Raw genomic sequence first — 17,944 nt, 5'->3', positions numbered from 1 at the left:
AATATGGCTACGCCATGTCTAGGGTATAACTTGTTGTTATATAAAACACAGATAACGGAAAAGATATGCAAAAATATTATATATTAACCCCCCTCATCATCATGCCTTACCGCCCAAAATACCTGATTTCAAGAGGACGAGTAACCAGATAGGCAAAAGCGGCAAACGCGAAACTCAACTCAAACCCAACATCTCCACCATACGGAGCCTCACCGGCATAAAGTGCAATGGGGCCCACCCACCAGGTCTGACTCATGCCAGTAACCATACCGGCAACTCCGCAACAGAAAGAAAACGTGGCAGCGATTCCGGGTGGTAGTTTGTCGGGTTGGTCGTAAATATCCAAGTCGTATCCAGAGAATCCACGCTTGAAGACGAAGTGGTCGGTTATAGCAATGCCTTCGTAAATGGCGAGCCAGTAGCCAATGATATCCATGAAGTTCTCCAGCACGGCTTCGTAGTGTGAGTAACCGGGGATAGCTATGGCAATGGTAACACCAGTACAGATGATGGTCCAGATGAAACGCGGTACTTTGCGGGTCCATCGGGCCAAGACCATGAGAGTAAGACCGACAGAGTAGATATTCGGGCAGTTGTTGGCGATAATAGACAGGGACAGGATGACAAGACAGAACTTGCCAAAGCCGCCCAAGGGACCAACAAGCACGGCTGCCATAAGACCTCCAGTTCCAGAATCAGCATAGCCTGCGGCATATTTGTTATCACCACCGTTGATGGAAGTGGCAGTCATAACGGCGACACCCAGCATCTCCACGAACAGCAAAGGGAACAGCAGACCGAGAGCCGTCGCGAAGAAGAGCTTGGCTCTGCTTTGTCTCGCCGGTTGGTAGACGGTGTAATCAGCGGCATAACTAGTCCAACCAGTCGCATATCCGAAAACAGTTGCACCGTATGAGAGAACGTCACCCAATTCAGCCTTCCCAACATCCATGGGGATATTTCTGAAATCTCCAGAATGAGCAAAAACTCCAAGCACAATCATAAAAACAATGAAGGTTGGAATCCAGCTCCAGAATTCGTAGGCGTGAACAACTTTGTAGCCGAAAAAGGTGATCACCATAGTACACACGGCAATGATAATAAGACCAGCGTAGCCCGGAACGTCATCATTCACTGCGTGGAGTAATTGGGCCCCGACAATCGAGTTCGCACATGACCAGCCGATGCAAGCAAGCACGTTGAAGCAAGCGACTGCAAGAAAAAAGCCATTAGCACAGTCTTCCCCAGAATTGACCGACAGACTATATGGTACATACTGATTTTGACGCCCCACCAACCAAACCAATACCGCGAGACGACCATTTGACGCAGACCAAACTCAGCGCCGTAGATGGTGAAGAAACAGACTGTCAAGACACCGAGAATGTTGAAGAATAGGGTGGTCAGGATACCATCGACAAAGCCCAGGTAGAAGAGCGACTGTGCGAGGACACCGATTGCGAACGAAGTAACGACCATGTTGGCGGCGAGCCACTTTATGTCAAAGAACACAAGTCTCAGTATGTGACTGGTCAAACAGCTGTATGCTGTCCGAGAGCTTTTTTTTTTTTTTCACTTGATTATCAAATTCAAACGCACCATGCTTCCCACGTTCAATAACGAGGTATCCGTCCGCTCATTCTCCGGCACGCGCTCGACACCTCGCTGCTCGACATCGAGTTTTCCAGCGAAACGCTGCAACCTAGCGTACAAAGAATCGCCATATTCGAAGCTCTCGCCAGGGACGGCGCCCGGGTGGTCCTCGTAATAATTGTTGGCGGGGTTCTTCTCGACGTCGCTTCCAGCCATTGCGGCGGTATGTACGGAGAAAGGGTAGGGGAGGGAGAGAGAAAAAGAGGGGCAATGCAACCTGTGCAGTCCAATGTCAAGTCCAAGCAAGAACGAGAGGACACGGAGCACACATTCACAGAATTGGCTAAGGACGAGAACAGAACAGAAGACGAGGAAGGAAGAAGGGCTTCTGATTTTTTTTATACAAGTCGCGTGTGTGCCATAATTTTCCTGGCGGAACAGCCAATTGGCCCGTTGGTATCAGCAGGGCCCACGAGGGTCCGAGGAAGGTAGCATCCCAGCCCATCTAGAAGGAGCGGGCCATTATCAGCAAGAAGTGGCCACCGCCGGCGGCAAGCCAATCAGCGGTCGCAGCGGGATCCCCTGTCGCGTGGGCGTTCACGGCGCTAGGCTCGTCCTGGCCGGGGCAGCCGATGCAAGCCGGCCGCTGATTGGTGGCGCATCAAGCGTATCGACTGTGGCGCTGATAAGGCCACCTTGAACAATCCGGCCAATCGGGGCGCGGCTATTGTATTAATAGGAATGACAGAGATAACGTACACACTGCACAGCTTTTAGTTATCTGACCAGTTGACAGCTTCGGCCGCTCCCGCCCCTCTGCTTCGATTCCATCTACTATGCACTATTTAGTACTTAGTCCGTCCTAGGATCGATGTCGACCTATATCCATGCCGTGCTGTACGGGGTACGCTGCTGCTGGAGTGACGCAAGACGTCGAAAGAAAGAACGGGCCTCACCGATGTGCTACCAGTTCGTTGTTGACGGCGACTTGCTTCGTTTAGCTTAGCGTTTCTATGTGCGCCTCGTGTTTGTGGGGTTCAATATATTGTTGCTTGCTCTGTATCTTCAGTCACCTGATTGAGGAGCATGCGTTCTATTTCCGACTCAGTTCCAGCCTGACTCTGGCTGTTTCAATGCTGCAGCGTCTTGCTCTCGCTCTCTTGAATAGAGACTACCGTCCTGAGAGCTATGTTTGCCAAAAAAAAAAAAAAAACTAAGAATGGCTCTGAATCGTTGAGCTATTGACCTGAAACTCTTGCGGCATGCTGATCAGAGAGCATGGAGCTACAAAATACCAGGACAAGAAGAGAGCGTTTCGACAGGTCACGCATATGCATTTAAAGCTTATTAGTGAAGACTTCCTATGTTGGGATGTTACGGCAGCAATAATTACCAAATGCTGTGGACGGCATATGGCTCCGTTGCGTGATGGGCGGCCATTGACCATTATGAGCATCCCATGCGGCAGGCCATTGCGTACCTCGAAGCGCTCGCATGGCTGCTCCAGATCATATAGCTGAAGGGACCACAAGAAACCTCTTTATCAAACAGGGGCTGATACGAGGACTGACCACCAACGTTAGTCATGCTATTAAGTAATTTCCGAATTCCTAGTCCTGATCCTATCTGAAAATCGTCGCCAATGGCTCAATGTATTCACTAGCTCCTACTTCCAGCCAGTAAGTTCCATAAATATCTTTAATCCTTCTCTCACAAGTGACAATTAATCCACGAGGCATCACAAAGCTTGCGCTTTACCAGTCGCTTTCCCATAATGCCGGCTGCAAAGACCATCTTTCCTTACATTATTCCTTTTCTCAGTAATCTGGAGACCCATGAATATATGCTCAATAGAAGTTATAGATTAGAAGTTGATTTAAGCCGTCAACCTTTTGGCTCAACACCACGATTTGGATCGATATTGCCAATCTAGGCAGGCACCCGGGCTTCGCCGAGGAAGCTTCACTGCAGCTTCTGCTTGGGGATAGGTTAGGCAAATAATATGACAGAAATAAATGAGAACTATATCATAATATGCTTTCTCTATACACCCATCCTAAGTGTCATAGCCTTAGGGAATGGAGACCTAGTAGCCTAATGATAGATACGCACGTGGAGTTACAATTGCTTGCATCAGCCACAGGGATCGACACCATCTGAAACTACCCAAGATCTCCGGCAGATCTCGCCACAACAGCGGCCGGCTCCGTGTTGTTATACATGCGCTGTAGGAGATCCATGACTCAGGACATAACTCCAGCATGCCCAATTTTGAGGCATCACAACTTTAGTTATTCGCGACATGCGCTAAGATGATGCATACATATCATTATCGCATCCAGGAACTAGATTCTGTAGATGAATGAAACAATTTGATAACAATATCTGTCAATCTGGGGACTTCCCCGACATTCCATGAAAACAACGGAGCAGAGGCTGCTACCCGAATAGGAACATTCTTAGGGCTCCAGCCCTGTTCCGCCCCACGTGACCTACTAACCCATTCCGGGACGCCAGTTCTCGCTAACCCACTGATTGGCAAAAGCCAAAATGCCAAGACCAATCTACAAATGGGGTTAAGGGCACACACAAAACTCTCCTCGCGGTTAATGCTTTACCGACTCTTTCCACGCCGACTTCAAAGCAAACCACCCACGCCAGTTCGTTTTCCCTCGTCCTCGTTCCTTACGGTCGAAAAAGAAAAAAAGAACACCGGTCAACAAAAATGTCGCACGAGTCCGTCTGGTACAGTCGCCCACGCACATACGGCAAGGGCAGCCGTCAATGGTAAGGATGCCGATTCCTTTTTTATTTATACACTTTTCTGCGCTAGGATGTTCTGCAAGAGGAGGATGGGCATGATGAAGAGGCAAGAGATGGGAAAACTTCAGGGTTTGGAATTGAAAGAAAAGGAAGGAAAAAAATACATTGGACTATTGCCAGTGCAGAAAGAGCATTGCATATATACATCATGTACGAATGTACATGTTCATATATACAATGGGGAAGGAATATCCCCCAAATCCTATGGACAGCGGCAAAAGTTCTAAAATACGGGAACAAATTTGGGAATGAAAACAGGAAGGAAACCAACACGTGGAAATGCATAAATTGCTAACATTTTCGTTTTCTCAACAGCCGCGTTTGCGCTCACAAGGCCGGTCTTATCCGCAAGTACGGTCTTTTGGTTTGCCGTCAGGTCAGTTCTTTCGCCCTCTGATCCGCGATGGTCATGGATTCATAAATAATGGAATGGGATTGACAATAAATATGTATAGTGCTTCCGTGAGAAGTCCGCAGACATTGGATTCGTCAAGTACCGATAAACGCATGCGCTTTCGATGAATCAATTAAAAAAAAGAAAAAGACACTTCAATTTCTGAAAAAGCGAACGGGGGATTATTTAAATCTTTCTTTCTACTTCCTTTCTATTGCATGCGTATACGTCCATGCTACTCGTGCCGATGGATGAATGATGGGTGATGGGTGATTGATGAGGAAATCTTTCGCTCAAAATATTTGGAAATGGAAACGGAAAATAGAAAATGGAAGCTAATTTATGGGATGTTTTTTCCTTTTTTTTTTAACATACACTCTGTGGTCAAATTTCACCTGTTTCATGACACGATAAGAATATCAACACATGTTATGTTATGAATCTAGTAGGGCAAACATCCTTCTGACTTTCTTGTTATTATGACTTTTAAGGATCTCAATTTCTGGTCTCGAAATGGAGAAATGATATAAGGAAGCTTGTCTTTTATCCTAGTACATAACACCTGTTTTCTAGTAGATCGATTGGTTTGAATACCTATAGAGACAAGATAGGCACATGCGTGTACGTTACGAAATTGAATATGGCAACTTCCAGTTGGTCGTAAGTCACAAGACTGCCGTCGTTGTATGAACCATCGACTTTGCACGACTAATAATTATAACATGCAATACATACGTATATCAATACAGAAAGAAAAATGTTATTTACAATTTAGCAATTAGTTTGTTTCCCTTTTGTAACCAAGCAACGGCGTCTGTGACAAGTTCATCGACAATAGCCTTTGCAGGCTTCTTTTCGGTGACAACCGCCGCAACCTTGCCCATGAGGAATGGACGGGCATTGTCCAAGGTCTCATCGTCGACGTCGTCGGGAAGATTTTCAAGGTCGTGCTCGACGGGGACTATGCCCTTAGAGGTCAGGTCTTTGATCTCTTGGGTACGGTTCTCTTCCCAATTCTGGATGTATGAGTTGTTACGCACACGCAGAGGGCGGCCCTGGATGTACACGTTAGTACTGCTGAAAGAATATAGGAAGATGAGTGTTAGATCTCCATACAGTGAAAATAATCGTTCGGATGTTGTCATCAAAACCAGCAGTGCGAACAGCTTCCTTGTGAGCCTCTGGAGCACCAGCCTCGTCACACAGAATGAATCGAGTTCCAATCCAAACAGCAGAGGCACCAAGCATCAAAGCGGCAGCAACGGACTGGCCGTTGAACAGACCACCTGCGGCGATGACCTGCACAGGCTGGCCAGTGAGGGGGCTCTTATGGCCCTGCACCAGCTTGGCGACGGTAGGAATAAGGACGGTGGTAGGAACATCACCAGTGTGACCACCACCTTCACCACCTTGCGCGCAGATAATATCAGCACCAAGCTCGAGGCACTTCTTGACATGCTTGGGGTGTCCAATCATGTTCATGTATAGGACACCGCCCTTGTGCAGTTTCTCGACAACGTGCTTCGGCGGAACGCCGACGGCGCACACGAAAAGCTTAGTGCCGCTTTCAACGATAATATCAATAAGCTCATCAAGCTTTCCCTTGGTGTAGTCATGGCTGGAAAACAGAGTAATTCCGAATTAGTAACCCGCGCGGCGTTTTGCATGTGATACCAACCAACATCGGACAACATACTTGGTCTTTCGCGCATTGCCGCCAACTTGCGGCAAAAGAAGGTCGACACCAAATGGCGCATTCTTGTCCACGAGATATGACTTCAATTCGGCTATTTGCTCCTTGAGCATCTCGGGAGTGTACCCCAGACCGCCAATGACGCCGAGACCTCCAGCATTGGTGACGGCGGCCGCTAGCTTTGGTCCTGCGGCCACGTTCATGCCTGCCAGGAGGATGGGGTGGTTGATCTTTAGCAGATCGGTGGTAGTAGTACGAAGTTGCTCTAAAGTCATAATTCCACATATCGTCAGTTTGTTTCATACTGGAAAGTAATAGCTAGCCTAGTCTTTTGCCAGAAGGCGGGGAATATACTCACGTGGAGAAGCCATGGCGAATAAATGATATGTGATAAAAACGGCTTGACTAGGTGATGTTGGGTGTATTATGTCAAGGAGGATATGTCTGAAAAGGAGATGAGAGAATGTAGGTATACGAAGGAGAGATGTCAAGTCGTCCGACGGCCGAGGCACTGTGCTTGGTTGAGCTACTTCTGGCAGGTGACGCTTTGCCTCGGCAAGTTTCCTGTGGAGAAAGCTGGGGAAGCGCTACACACGTTTTGATTGGTCCTTGCTCAATTTAGAAATGTATTATCTAATCAGTTCTAACTGGTCGCCTCAGGCATCAATTTGATGGCTTCCTTTCAAACTTCCGAGGCTTAAGACAGAAAGCTACCGTTCAAACCAGAGATTGACGGCTTGAGGAAATAAGGATCCTCATCTATCCGTTTCCGAAGCTCGCCTGTAGCCAGCTCTTCAACATCCCAGGACGCCCAAGCAAACCGGCCGTGCAAGAACTGTGCCTCATCGCTGGCAGCCCAGACTGCAAACCCACCGCAGAGATCGTCTAGATAAATTTTTAGCATGTGGTAAAAAAAAAAAAAAAAGAAAAACTACCAGCAATATTTTGGAAAAGCACAGTACTAACCACTCTCGAAAAGATCTCGGGGAATGTTGAGACCTGCGGCTGCCCATCCAGTGCTGTAAATCATGCCTGGATGAAAGCTAATCACCTGCATCTTCTCTGGCGCCACACTCTGAGCAGTGAGTTGGAAGAAAAAGGTGCCCGCCATTTTTGTAAGAGAGTAGGCAGGACGGTCGCTCACTCCTGGATATGCCGTCATGTGAATCACGGAAGATGACACATTAATCAAATACTAGCAATTCAAGAGCTTAGCCACGCAATCTGGTTGTCTGTTGTACGTAGCCTGGAGAGATTACCTTTTTCTTGTCACTAGGTTGGGAATAGAATTTCTCCGTAAGATAAATGGAAGCTTTGACGTTGACTTCAAATCTGGACCAGACCTCGTCTGCTCCAAGTTTCAACATCGACTTTGCCTCCGTGCTCCTTCCCACATTGGCAACAAGAACGTCGACTGTGATTCCCTGGAAAGCAAGGTACTCCCAGAGGTAGTTCACCTGAGCTAAATCGACAATATCACATGAGCGGGTGATGATCTTTGTAGTCGTGCCGACCTTTTTGGCTTCTTCCTGGAGATTCAAGGCGGTCTCTTCCAACACCTCCAAACGGCGCCCGATGATGATAACAGTGTCTGCTGAAGCTCGAACAAATGACTTGGCAATATGGGAGCCCACACCCGTACCACCACCGGTAATAAGGACAGTCTTCCCAGCCTGATTCAACTCAGGTCTTGAAGGGGAGATGGCTGGGTATACATCGCGATGGACGGTCTTGGTGACGTTTGTATCAGTGAGCCCTTTGAAAACTTGGAGCAAAACTCCTGGGTCCATCTTGAATGATTGCGAATAGTGTATTTATCCGGTATCGAAATGCAAAATGATAGAACTTGTTAACCAGCGAACTTCGTACGCAAGTTAATCATGCCGGCGGGATGGCCGTAGTACTTATAGCACTCCCGCCTCCAAAGGAGTGCGTTGTAGAATTGAGGCAACTGACCCATGTCTGAGCAATCCGCACTCCATGCCGCCGTACTTGTAATCATTGTAAAGGCACAGCGTCCGCGCTCCGCAAGGAACAGACGGACAAACTTGGGCCGACGCCATCTACTTTGCGGAGACTAACCCAGAATGATTAGCGCCCGCCAAAGCTTCGATCTCGGATGATCGGATCGCGGCCTTAGTAATGATTAATTCGACCGCAGGTGAGGTTTCCTTCCCATGCTGCAACGGATCTTTGATACTTTCTTTGCGGAACCTTTCGCAGAGCTCTATCAGAACATGGAACAGAGGGCATGCAAATCCTGTGCTAGGGCAAAGCGGAGGTGTGACAAGCAGGGACCACAGTGCTCGAGGTGCCGCAGGCGAGGCATCCAATGCACCTACCCTACAGCAAAGCGAACTGCCTTCGTCCTTTGCAAAGAAGATACTACTAGTAGTAGTAGTAGTGGCCATCATCATGTGCACGATGTCTTTGGTCATGAAGTCATAGGAGATTCCGCTAACAAACTGTCACAAAACGAAACCCAGCCAGTTTCTGATTGGCTCGACTCGTCATCGCTGGACACGTGGAATCTAGGGTTCCTCAGTTTGCCGGTTTCGCCTCGATCAGTACCTAGCGAGCAATTGGTGCGTTATGTCGCCATGCTCCGTGAGTGGCTTACTCAATGGGTGGAACAAGGGAGCAATCCGTTTATTCACGCTTTTCTGTATCGGACGTACATGCCGCCATGCGTTCAGGATGCTTATACAGCATTCTCATCGTATCATCATAAGAAACTGTCCAACGAGCAGATGATATTTCGAATTATTGAGGACCGTGCTAAGCAGCTAATAGCTTCTGAGGGCATACCCGCCCCCAAGGCTTCAAATTTCAATCTCAACTCCCTTGAACATCTGGCTAGGGTACAGTCTTTGATTGTCTACCAAATCATAGGACTTTTTGATGGAGACATTCGACTACGACATTTTGCAGAAAGCCAGATACCGATGCTTGATAATTGGGTACAGGCGATGGTTGCGCATGCCGCTGAAATGGTCTCCTCAAGTGGCGGTACGAATTTATGTTCTCGCGAGCAGCTCCAACAGTATATTGGCACGGATCTGGACATTACCAGCCACGAAAATCTCGACTGGTACTCCTGGATACTCTCTGAAAGCATCCAGCGTACGTGGATGATAGCCTCGGGCATTCACGCCATCTACTTGATGATGCAGCAAAGCGTGTCGCGCCCCTGTCTTGGTTACACGGTGTTTAGCACGCGACCTGGCATTTGGGAGGCCCCTTCAGCTGTGACTTGGAGCAAAGTCTGCTTGGAAAGAAACACCGGCTTGGTGCAGATGGCAGACGCAGATCGGCTATTTTCGGAAGCGGCACCGGAAGATGTCAATGAGTTTACGAAAGTATTCTTACAGGCGACATTTGGTGCGGAGAGGATGGAAAGATGGATTACTCATGCCAAAGACCAGAGATGAGCTATCGATTGCGTTCAATAAACCCGTGTTTCGCTTGAACTATGCGTTCTTCAACATGGTACAGCTTGGCTCTTTCGGACCTTCTCCGAAAGTAGTAGGTAGCCTGTTTCCACGGTTGTGTTTCATTGAAAAATATCACTACGAACGGCACATTTCCTCTTCAAAAACGAAGGTTTTCGCAACAGACCTTCTTGCAAAGGCCAATATTTCGAGCTGGTCGCTCGTTCATTATTCCAGTCTTCACGTTAGCCAGTTCCCCCCCCTTTACCAGAGCTCTAGCTAAACTATTTACCTTTCACACCCTTCTCCTCATCTTCAGGTGGGTGCGGCGTCTCGTCCGTCGGCGCGAACTTGGACCGCGCTCTGATCGCGGCGCCGTACTTGTAGAATACGAAAGGCATGGGCATCAGCAGCACGCCCACGCCTCCAATGAGCGAGCCAGCCCCGCCCACGCCGAGCGCGTCGAACATGTACTGCGTGAAGAGTGGTGAGGCCGCGGCGCAGGCTGACCGCAGCACGGTGTTCGCTGCCATGGCGGACGCGGCGTACATCAGGTACGAGTCGATGACATAGTTGATGAAGACAACGAAGATGAGCAGAATTGACATTGCGAGGAATATACCCGCCACGGTTGGCACAGCCCAATGGACCGACTTGTATTCAGCCGTCCAAGCGAACCAAAATATCGTCACGGCGAATATGACCCCGCCGACCATTGCGGCAGGAAGGCGATCTTCTGGTACTGGTGTGCGATTGTGGAAGCGCTTTTTCTGGGTTACTTGGCTAGTGATGAACAGTGCGAGGCCACCGAGACACGCACCTAGAACTGTGCCGATCAGTGGCAGTTCACCGACGCCGGCGTTCCAACCTCGTTTTTGCTGGAAGACAGTCGGGTAGATGCTGAAGAGCATGTACAGCAAAGTATAGACGACTGCGTAATATATGGCGACAAAGAAACTGATTGGGTCGATGAGCAGTCTCCAAGGCCTCGTTAGGGCGACCTTAAAGATGCCTCCCAGGGAACGATCCGACGCCTCGACTGGAGCCTTGACGCTCTCCTGGCCTGGTATTTTGCGTATGCAACGGGCCTTGTTGCGCAAGATCATCATTGGAAGTGTCTCCGGAAGAGTTATGAGCAGAAGCTCGATGGCACCGGCCATCCAGAGCAGGACGTAGAAGGTCCAACGCCACGTCTCTTCTAGTTGGAGAAATCCACTGATCACTGGGCCAAGAGCGGGTCCCACGAATGTCATTGTAGCAAACAGGATCATGGCATTGCCACGCTCGACCGGACCCCAGATGTCAGCGAGGATGCCCGGCGCATTCGTCAGGGCAGCACTAGCAGCCGTGCCAGTCAGGAAACGGCCGAACAAGAGACCGGTGAAATTCGGCGTAAAGGCGCAGAGGAAACTAAAGGCGAGGTAGATGGTGAAGGAGATATAAAAGATCCAACGACGGCCGTAGAACTCGGACAGAGGTGCCCAAAAGAGCGGGCCTGCGCAGTAGCCTAGAAGAAAGAGGGTGGTAACAAGGCCAGCGGCTTCGGCAGAGACGTGGAGGTCGTCACTGATGCCCTGGAAAGTTCCGGATGGTGCAGACGAGCAGAAAGTGGCATTGATTACGAGAGAGATAGCAACGGCCGTGATGTAGCACTTGCGTCCAAACGAGTAGTTCTTCGGGTTCTCGGGGTCGTCTGGTGCAAATTCGAGGTAGCCATCCTTGTCGAAGAAGAGCCTCTCATCCAACCCTACGACGGCTGTCGAGGAGAGCATTAAGAATTTACGCCTGATAACGTCCATTGATCGCGCTGTTCATCAAAAAAGGTGACAACCGCACTTCGGCAAGGTTCGAGTTGTTTCGAGGACAGGCGTTTCCTGTACTCGAAATTATAATCGGTGTATTCCACAAGATTTCTACTGCATGCATTTTGAGCGGCTTATTACTACATCTGGTAATTATCTCTGGTCCCGATGTGGTGCCGATGCCCAAATGCGGTAATTCTTGGCTGAGCCCTATACCCGACCAGCGAAGTCAAGGTTGGCACACTCAATCATCTTCATTCTGCAGCTGACAAATTCTTCAGGAAGCATAACTATTACTGTATCTGTTGATTATGCTTTTTTGGTCAGCTCAGAATTGGGCCAATACGCCCGATGCGCGAACGGAAATTGGCTCACTTCCCGGACACTATACAGAGTCTCTGCCTCCTCTCATTGTCGACCATCTCATCCGCTGCTGACGAACTCACAACATGTTCATGAAGTTCGTCCGTCTCACCTCACAACTACCAAGATCAACCCACGTAGTCTTGGCCTCTCTCGTCCTTCACTCGGCTTCTCGAGCCTTGGTCAAATCTCCAGCACCATCTAGTCTCGCCAGTCTCACAATGGCATCTCCAATCGTCACAATGAGCTTCACCGAGGCGACCGAGAAGCGTCGCAGCATCCGCGCCCTCGACTCCATGACCACGGTCCCCGACAGCACCATTGTCAAGCTGGCCGAGGCCGCCATCCTGACCGTTCCCTCAGCCTTTGACAGCCAGTCGACCCGGCTGACGGTTTTATTCGCGAACGACCACAGAAAGCTCTGGGCCCTTACAGCCGACGCGATGCTGGCGAAAATTGGAGAGGAGCGCTGGAACGGGGGCACCAAAGACCGCATCGCAAACTTTGCTAACGCCTACGGGACCATCTTGTTCTGGGACGACCAGTCGTGCGCGGCTGCGATGAAGGAGCACGCGCCGGATATCTACAAGGACAATACGGAAGAGTGGGTGCATCAAAGCAACGGCATGCACCAATACTACCTGTGGACCGCCCTCGAGGCCCTGGGGCTAGGGGCTAACCTGCAGCACTACAACCCCCTCATCGATGCCGAGGTGCAGAAGACGTGGAGCGTCCCGTCAGACTGGAAGCTGAAGGCACAGATGGTGTTTGGCGTTCCCAGGGAGGGTAGCGCGCCGGGAGAAAAGGCGCAGAAGCTTCCCTTGGAACAGAAATTGCAAGTGTTTGGAGCGAATGCGAAGGTGTGAGGGTGACAGTTGAATTGATGGAGAAGGACTCAATTGAGGAATTAGCTGCAAGACCCCAAGGCTGAACTTGGCTGATCTAGGAGCCCAGGTGTAGCCCCGTCCAACAAATTCCGTGTACACACTATATTGATAGACTAACTAAACTACCTATACTCCCGGAGGTCGGTGAGATTTGATGCTGTCGACACTGCATGTACCATCTACCAGTCCTCTCTCACTTACATTGTGCGTTGTGAATTGCGAATAGAACAAGATCAACGAGGCTGTTTATGTCAATTCAAAATGCGCTTGACCCCAAGTGGAATAGTACATGTACATACAACTTGAACCGCGTGCTTGATAAGCATTCTGTAATTTCTAAGCCGATACCTAAGACTTGCAACCCGCGAACGACGTCGATGTATACATAGTCTTCCTGCAGGGGCTCAATCATGGAAATCGACGAGTATTGCGTATAACGTATAAAACGCAACAGAACCTCCATGTTCCACAGATTCTCTGCAACGCCTGCAAAGGCACGTAGCCAGACTAAAGGCTCCGGGTCGGCTCGCGCCAGAAACAGGAACAACGACGCAGGCTCCAAGTCCAGCCTCGAGCACAGGCCCAAGCGGCAGAAGACTGCGAGAGCCTGTGACCGCTGCTGCCGGTACCACATCAAGTGCGACGAGCAGAAGCCCTGCACGCAGTGCGTCATCATCAAAGCAAAGTGCATCGTGTCCTACGCCGCTCCGCGCTCTTCTCAGACCAACAACATCGACACGGGATGCGAGTCATCGTCAGTATTCCCTTTCATAATCTCCTCGCTCTCGTCTACTCACACTGGATGTCAGGTGCTCCCTCCGCCCTCCACTGAATGGCGACTCGAGAGACTGCAACAGTGCCAGCCCATCCATCCCGCTTCCTGTTATGGGCACGAGGCAGGAGAACACAAGAACACCGCCGGATAATGGCCACAAGGAATACTTGGATCTCGACTGCACCCTCCAGGGCATTTCTGCCAGCGGACAGCCGGCCTTCTCACATACTTCCGCCATTGCTAGCTCTCTCTTCCCTCAGCTCCCGCATGTTGCGGTCCCTTCTGGGGAATTTGTTCTCGCATCAAACACACTGCTCAAAAGCCAGCGGAGCTACTATCTCCGGCTTTTTTGGGACATTTGTCACCCGCTTCTAATGATTATAAGCGAGGCAGAATTTGGCGAGCCCGAGACCCTGCAACCACCAACCATGTTTGAAGAGTATTCGGTAAGGAGCGCCCTGATTGATTCCATGATCGCTCTAGGCATACAGCACAGCCACGTTACTGGTCTTGCCGGGCGGATATTGGGTCTCCCACAGCCACCCCGACAGTATCACAACGCAGACCCCCTACCGGACGACAACTGGCCCGGCTTCGAATACTTCCATCGCAGTCGTGAACGCATGAGAACTAACAAAGAGGTGACCTTGGAGGCCATACGATGCCATGTTCTCATGGCCCTTTACCTTATGAAGGGCAATGCTATCCGCGATGCCTACAATCTTCTCGGCATCACTGTCCGCAAGGCTTACATTGCCAAACTCCATCGACCGCCACCGAGTCATCTGCCCGAAGCCGGAAAAACCGCTCGCATGCAACTGTGGTGGATGCTCTTTTCCCTAGATTTTCAGTGTTCGTTGCAGCTTGACCTGCCCGCCGCCTGTCAGAAGAGCCTCGTCAAATGCCCCTTTCCTGCCGAGGAAGCCCTTGGCCGCTACGTCTACTCCCCGAACCATCAGAAAAAGGGCATTAACTCTTACACGTACTCCACTTGTCTGGTCAACTTTGCTGTGACTATGACCGATATTAGTGCGTGTGTCTCGACTGCTGATCTCGACGACGACGGCAATAGCCCGGCTGCTCTCGAACATCACGCACTTAGGCTCTCATCCGCCCTACAAAACCTCGAGATCTGGCGCGACCAGTTACCCTCAGAGCTGATACTGAGCCGGCGTGAAGATGATTCTGGCAATACTGACATGCTCGACGTCAATCTCGACCTAGCCCTACCCGCATGGCTGCAGCGGCAAATGGTCCTCTTGGAACTCCACTATCACAACGCATATACGCTGGTTCAGCGTCCCTTCATCCGTCTCCGCCACGCCTCCTCCAATGACGCCAGCAGCATGATAACTTCACCCGGCTCGCGGCAGCCGCATGCGGAGCTGCACATTGCCGGCGCCCTTGACCATGCAAGCATAATCATCGACACAGTCTTTGCTGTGTGCTCCACGACAGACGTCCTCTACGGCTGGTCAGAGGTCCTGCAGCCGCTCTGGAACGCGGTGCTAACAATCACGGCCTACGTCTACGCCAACCCGCAGAGCCCCGTGGTGCCGCGGACGCTCGACTCCCTCACTCGGGCCCTGGCAGTTTTCGAATCCTTCTCCTCCACCTGCCCGGCCATCCTCTTCGCAAAGGATATTGTCCAGTCGCTCACCAACAGCCTGCAGAACATGATGGCAATGTCCACCATCGACCCAATGGGCTGGGACCTCCTCCCATCGCTGCTCCAGGAGCAACAGACGGCCACTACCGGTCTTGAGAGCGCACCCTCATCCAACGACATCCATGACAATGTGCTCTTCCCATCATTCAGGCCCTCGGCTTCGCACTTCAATCTTGTGGCCATGCAGTCCGGCAATTCGTGACGCTTGTGCCGTCAATGAACACCCTTTGAAATAGGAGTATCGGACTTACAACTGGGTACTATATACGTAAATGAAAGTGTTTTATGCTCTAGAATTCTCCTCGTTATCAAAGCCCCCAGTTGGAAGGCTTTGCAAAGCAAACAATAGAACAAATATTTTTGAAGAAAAAAAGAGATGAATGTAGGTGGTGAAAAGTAATAAAGTAATCGGCGTGGGTCCCCACGAAGCAATCCCGATTGGCCAACCACAGAAGACTTTCCATCGCCGGCGAAACGGCGAGGCGGATACATCATCCATGTATAAAATAGTCGTCGCGCCCTGTCCTGTTTCGCCGAAAAGGATCATGGCAACTCGGAGAGCACACTGCTGCCAGCTTGATCTGAATATAGCTCGATATTCAAGACGGCTGCCCTTGTGTAGCAGGCAGTATTCCGGGGCGGGCTTCAAAAGGCAAGGAATATTTTCTCTCTCTTTTTAGTCGTCTGCTCCTCTAATCCGAATTATAGGTTCCATTCTGCGACGAATGTATCGAGTAAGCTTCTCCTCCATCTCTCTTGGCTTGCTGCTGTATGTGAAAGGCAAGGCATCGCATCTACGCCACCACGCGTGGCAAATTTCATGATCGACTAGTGTTTTGGTGATGATCTTGTCAAACTGAGAGGTTTTGAGTAGGACCACGTCAGAGCAGTGGACGACTTGTACAGCAACTACCGATCAATGCGCATGTCGCCACGAGACTGCCGGTGTCATCCAGAAACATCCCTCTGTCCAGGATGATAGCCACGCAACCCGTCATCACCCACAAGGCATACATTGCCTTGGGGAGCAACCTGGGCGATCGCATTGGAATGATAGAGCGAGCTTGCTCGGAAATGAACCGGGCTGGGATCAAGGTCAAGAGAACAAGCTCCCTCTTCGAGACGGCACCTATGTATGTGCTTGACCAAGAGCCTTTTCTCAATGCTGCCTGTGAGGTATGTATTTCCCACCCTCTCTAGACTTCTTATCTGGACTAACTGGTCCAAAGGTAGAAACAACTCTCGATCCGATTGAATTATTGGATACTCTGCAAGCTATTGAAAATGGCCTGGGGAGACATAAGACCATCGATAAAGGGCCGCGTAATATTGACCTTGATATTTTACTCTATGACAATGAAACGGTATCTCATCCTCGATTGAATATCCCACATAAACTGATGTTGGAGAGAGAATTTGTCCTTCGACCACTCTGCCAGTGAGGCCCTTTTCACTTTCCGTCAAGTACTCGTACAAGCTATGTTAACGCTATGTATGATCCAGGCTGATTCCACATGAGAGAGTTCCCTTACCAGGAATGAATCTCACCTACTTATCTGCTCTCCGTTCCTTGCCGCCATCGGAGACAGTACCAGTCGTCACCAGCCCGTTATCACCTCACATCCCACCACTGACACCAACCGACCCCAAAAAGAAAACCATCGTCATGGCCATTCTAAACGTAACTCCCGACTCCTTCTCTGATGGGGGGAAACACTACTACACCCGCGAGACTTTCAATCCGCACCACCTAACCACCACAATCCGCGAGTTCATCGCCGCTGGCGCAACCATCATCGACGTCGGCGGCGAGAGCACACGCCCCAACGCGACGAAGCTCAGCGAAGAAGAAGAACTGGCGCGCGTGATCCCCGTCATCGAGCATATCCGAACGCTCCCCGAAGCCGCCCACGTAGCCATCAGCATCGACACGTATCGCGCACGAGTAGCAGAACTAGCCTGCCGTGCCGGCGCCGACATCATCAATGATGTATCAGCCGGCACCCTCGACGCAGCAATGTTAGACACAATGGCCTCAAGCGGCAAATCCGTGATTCTGATGCACATGCGCGGCGATCCATCGACAATGACAAAACTAACCTCCTACCCCAACGGCATTATGCAAGACGTCAGCACTGAACTTCTCGCTCAAGTGCATGCGGCCGAAGAAGCGGGCATTCCGCGCTGGCGCATCATTCTCGATCCCGGTCTTGGGTTCGCCAAAACGCGGGATCAGAATCTCGCGTTGCTAAGGGGTCTGGGCGAGATGGCTGATGGTCAGGTGAATGAAGCACTAGGCAATTTCCCCTGGCTGGTGGGCACTAGTCGGAAGGCGTATATTGGTCATGTTACGGGCGTTGAGAAGGCGGATGAGAGGGTATGGGGCACGGCGGCGGCTGTTACGGCGAGTGTTGCCAATGGGGCTGATATCGTGAGGGTTCATGATGTGAAGGAGATGGGCCAGGTTGTTAGGATGGCGGATGCTATTTACCGGGTTTAGCTTCGTCACAATCC

The 17,944-nt window shown here is 50.4% G+C and overlaps 7 protein-coding genes across 7 annotated transcripts; 4 read left to right on the top strand and 3 right to left on the bottom strand.

The window, feature by feature from the left end:
- Positions 1-106: 106 nt before the first annotated feature.
- Positions 107-1,809, bottom strand: UA08_02597 (Purine-cytosine permease fcyB; the record flags this gene model as incomplete). Its single annotated transcript, XM_020264656.1, has 3 exons — positions 107-1,212; positions 1,278-1,494; positions 1,600-1,809. 3 exons carry the CDS (start codon positions 1,807-1,809, stop codon positions 107-109), a joined length of 1,533 nt encoding a protein of 510 aa, XP_020122547.1.
- Positions 1,810-4,318: 2,509 nt separating this feature from the next.
- UA08_02596 (40S ribosomal protein S29) lies at positions 4,319-4,919 on the top strand (the record flags this gene model as incomplete). Its single annotated transcript, XM_020264655.1, has 3 exons — positions 4,319-4,380; positions 4,732-4,792; positions 4,872-4,919. The coding sequence occupies 3 exons, from the start codon at positions 4,319-4,321 to the stop codon at positions 4,917-4,919; spliced, it is 171 nt and encodes a 56-aa protein (XP_020122473.1).
- Positions 4,920-5,574: 655 nt separating this feature from the next.
- Positions 5,575-8,293, bottom strand: UA08_02595 (hypothetical protein; the record flags this gene model as incomplete). Its single annotated transcript, XM_020264654.1, has 8 exons — positions 5,575-5,865; positions 5,927-6,428; positions 6,507-6,768; positions 6,862-6,908; positions 7,099-7,111; positions 7,218-7,388; positions 7,470-7,698; positions 7,763-8,293. The coding sequence occupies 8 exons, from the start codon at positions 8,291-8,293 to the stop codon at positions 5,575-5,577; spliced, it is 2,046 nt and encodes a 681-aa protein (XP_020122474.1).
- Positions 8,294-8,740: 447 nt separating this feature from the next.
- Positions 8,741-9,934, top strand: UA08_02594 (hypothetical protein; the record flags this gene model as incomplete). The annotated part of the gene is made up of 1 exon (XM_020264653.1): positions 8,741-9,934. One exon carries the CDS (start codon positions 8,741-8,743, stop codon positions 9,932-9,934), a length of 1,194 nt encoding a protein of 397 aa, XP_020122471.1.
- Positions 9,935-10,218: 284 nt separating this feature from the next.
- Positions 10,219-11,706, bottom strand: UA08_02593 (hypothetical protein; the record flags this gene model as incomplete). The annotated part of the gene is made up of 1 exon (XM_020264652.1): positions 10,219-11,706. One exon carries the CDS (start codon positions 11,704-11,706, stop codon positions 10,219-10,221), a length of 1,488 nt encoding a protein of 495 aa, XP_020122543.1.
- A 479-nt stretch (positions 11,707-12,185) lies between these two features.
- On the top strand, positions 12,186-15,632 carry UA08_02592 (hypothetical protein; the record flags this gene model as incomplete). Its single annotated transcript, XM_020264651.1, has 3 exons — positions 12,186-12,961; positions 13,441-13,740; positions 13,796-15,632. The coding sequence occupies 3 exons, from the start codon at positions 12,186-12,188 to the stop codon at positions 15,630-15,632; spliced, it is 2,913 nt and encodes a 970-aa protein (XP_020122469.1).
- A 773-nt stretch (positions 15,633-16,405) lies between these two features.
- On the top strand, positions 16,406-17,930 carry UA08_02591 (hypothetical protein; the record flags this gene model as incomplete). Its single annotated transcript, XM_020264650.1, has 3 exons — positions 16,406-16,606; positions 16,660-16,868; positions 16,934-17,930. 3 exons carry the CDS (start codon positions 16,406-16,408, stop codon positions 17,928-17,930), a joined length of 1,407 nt encoding a protein of 468 aa, XP_020122470.1.
- Between the last annotated feature and the right edge of the window lie 14 nt (positions 17,931-17,944).

Source organism: Talaromyces atroroseus, assembly GCF_001907595.1.
Source record: "Talaromyces atroroseus strain IBT 11181 chromosome Unknown scaffold_2, whole genome shotgun sequence".
Lineage (NCBI taxonomy): Eukaryota > Fungi > Ascomycota > Eurotiomycetes > Eurotiales > Trichocomaceae > Talaromyces > Talaromyces atroroseus.
Note: the sequence above shows the minus strand (reverse complement) of the source record. Positions and strands in the feature narration are given on the sequence as shown.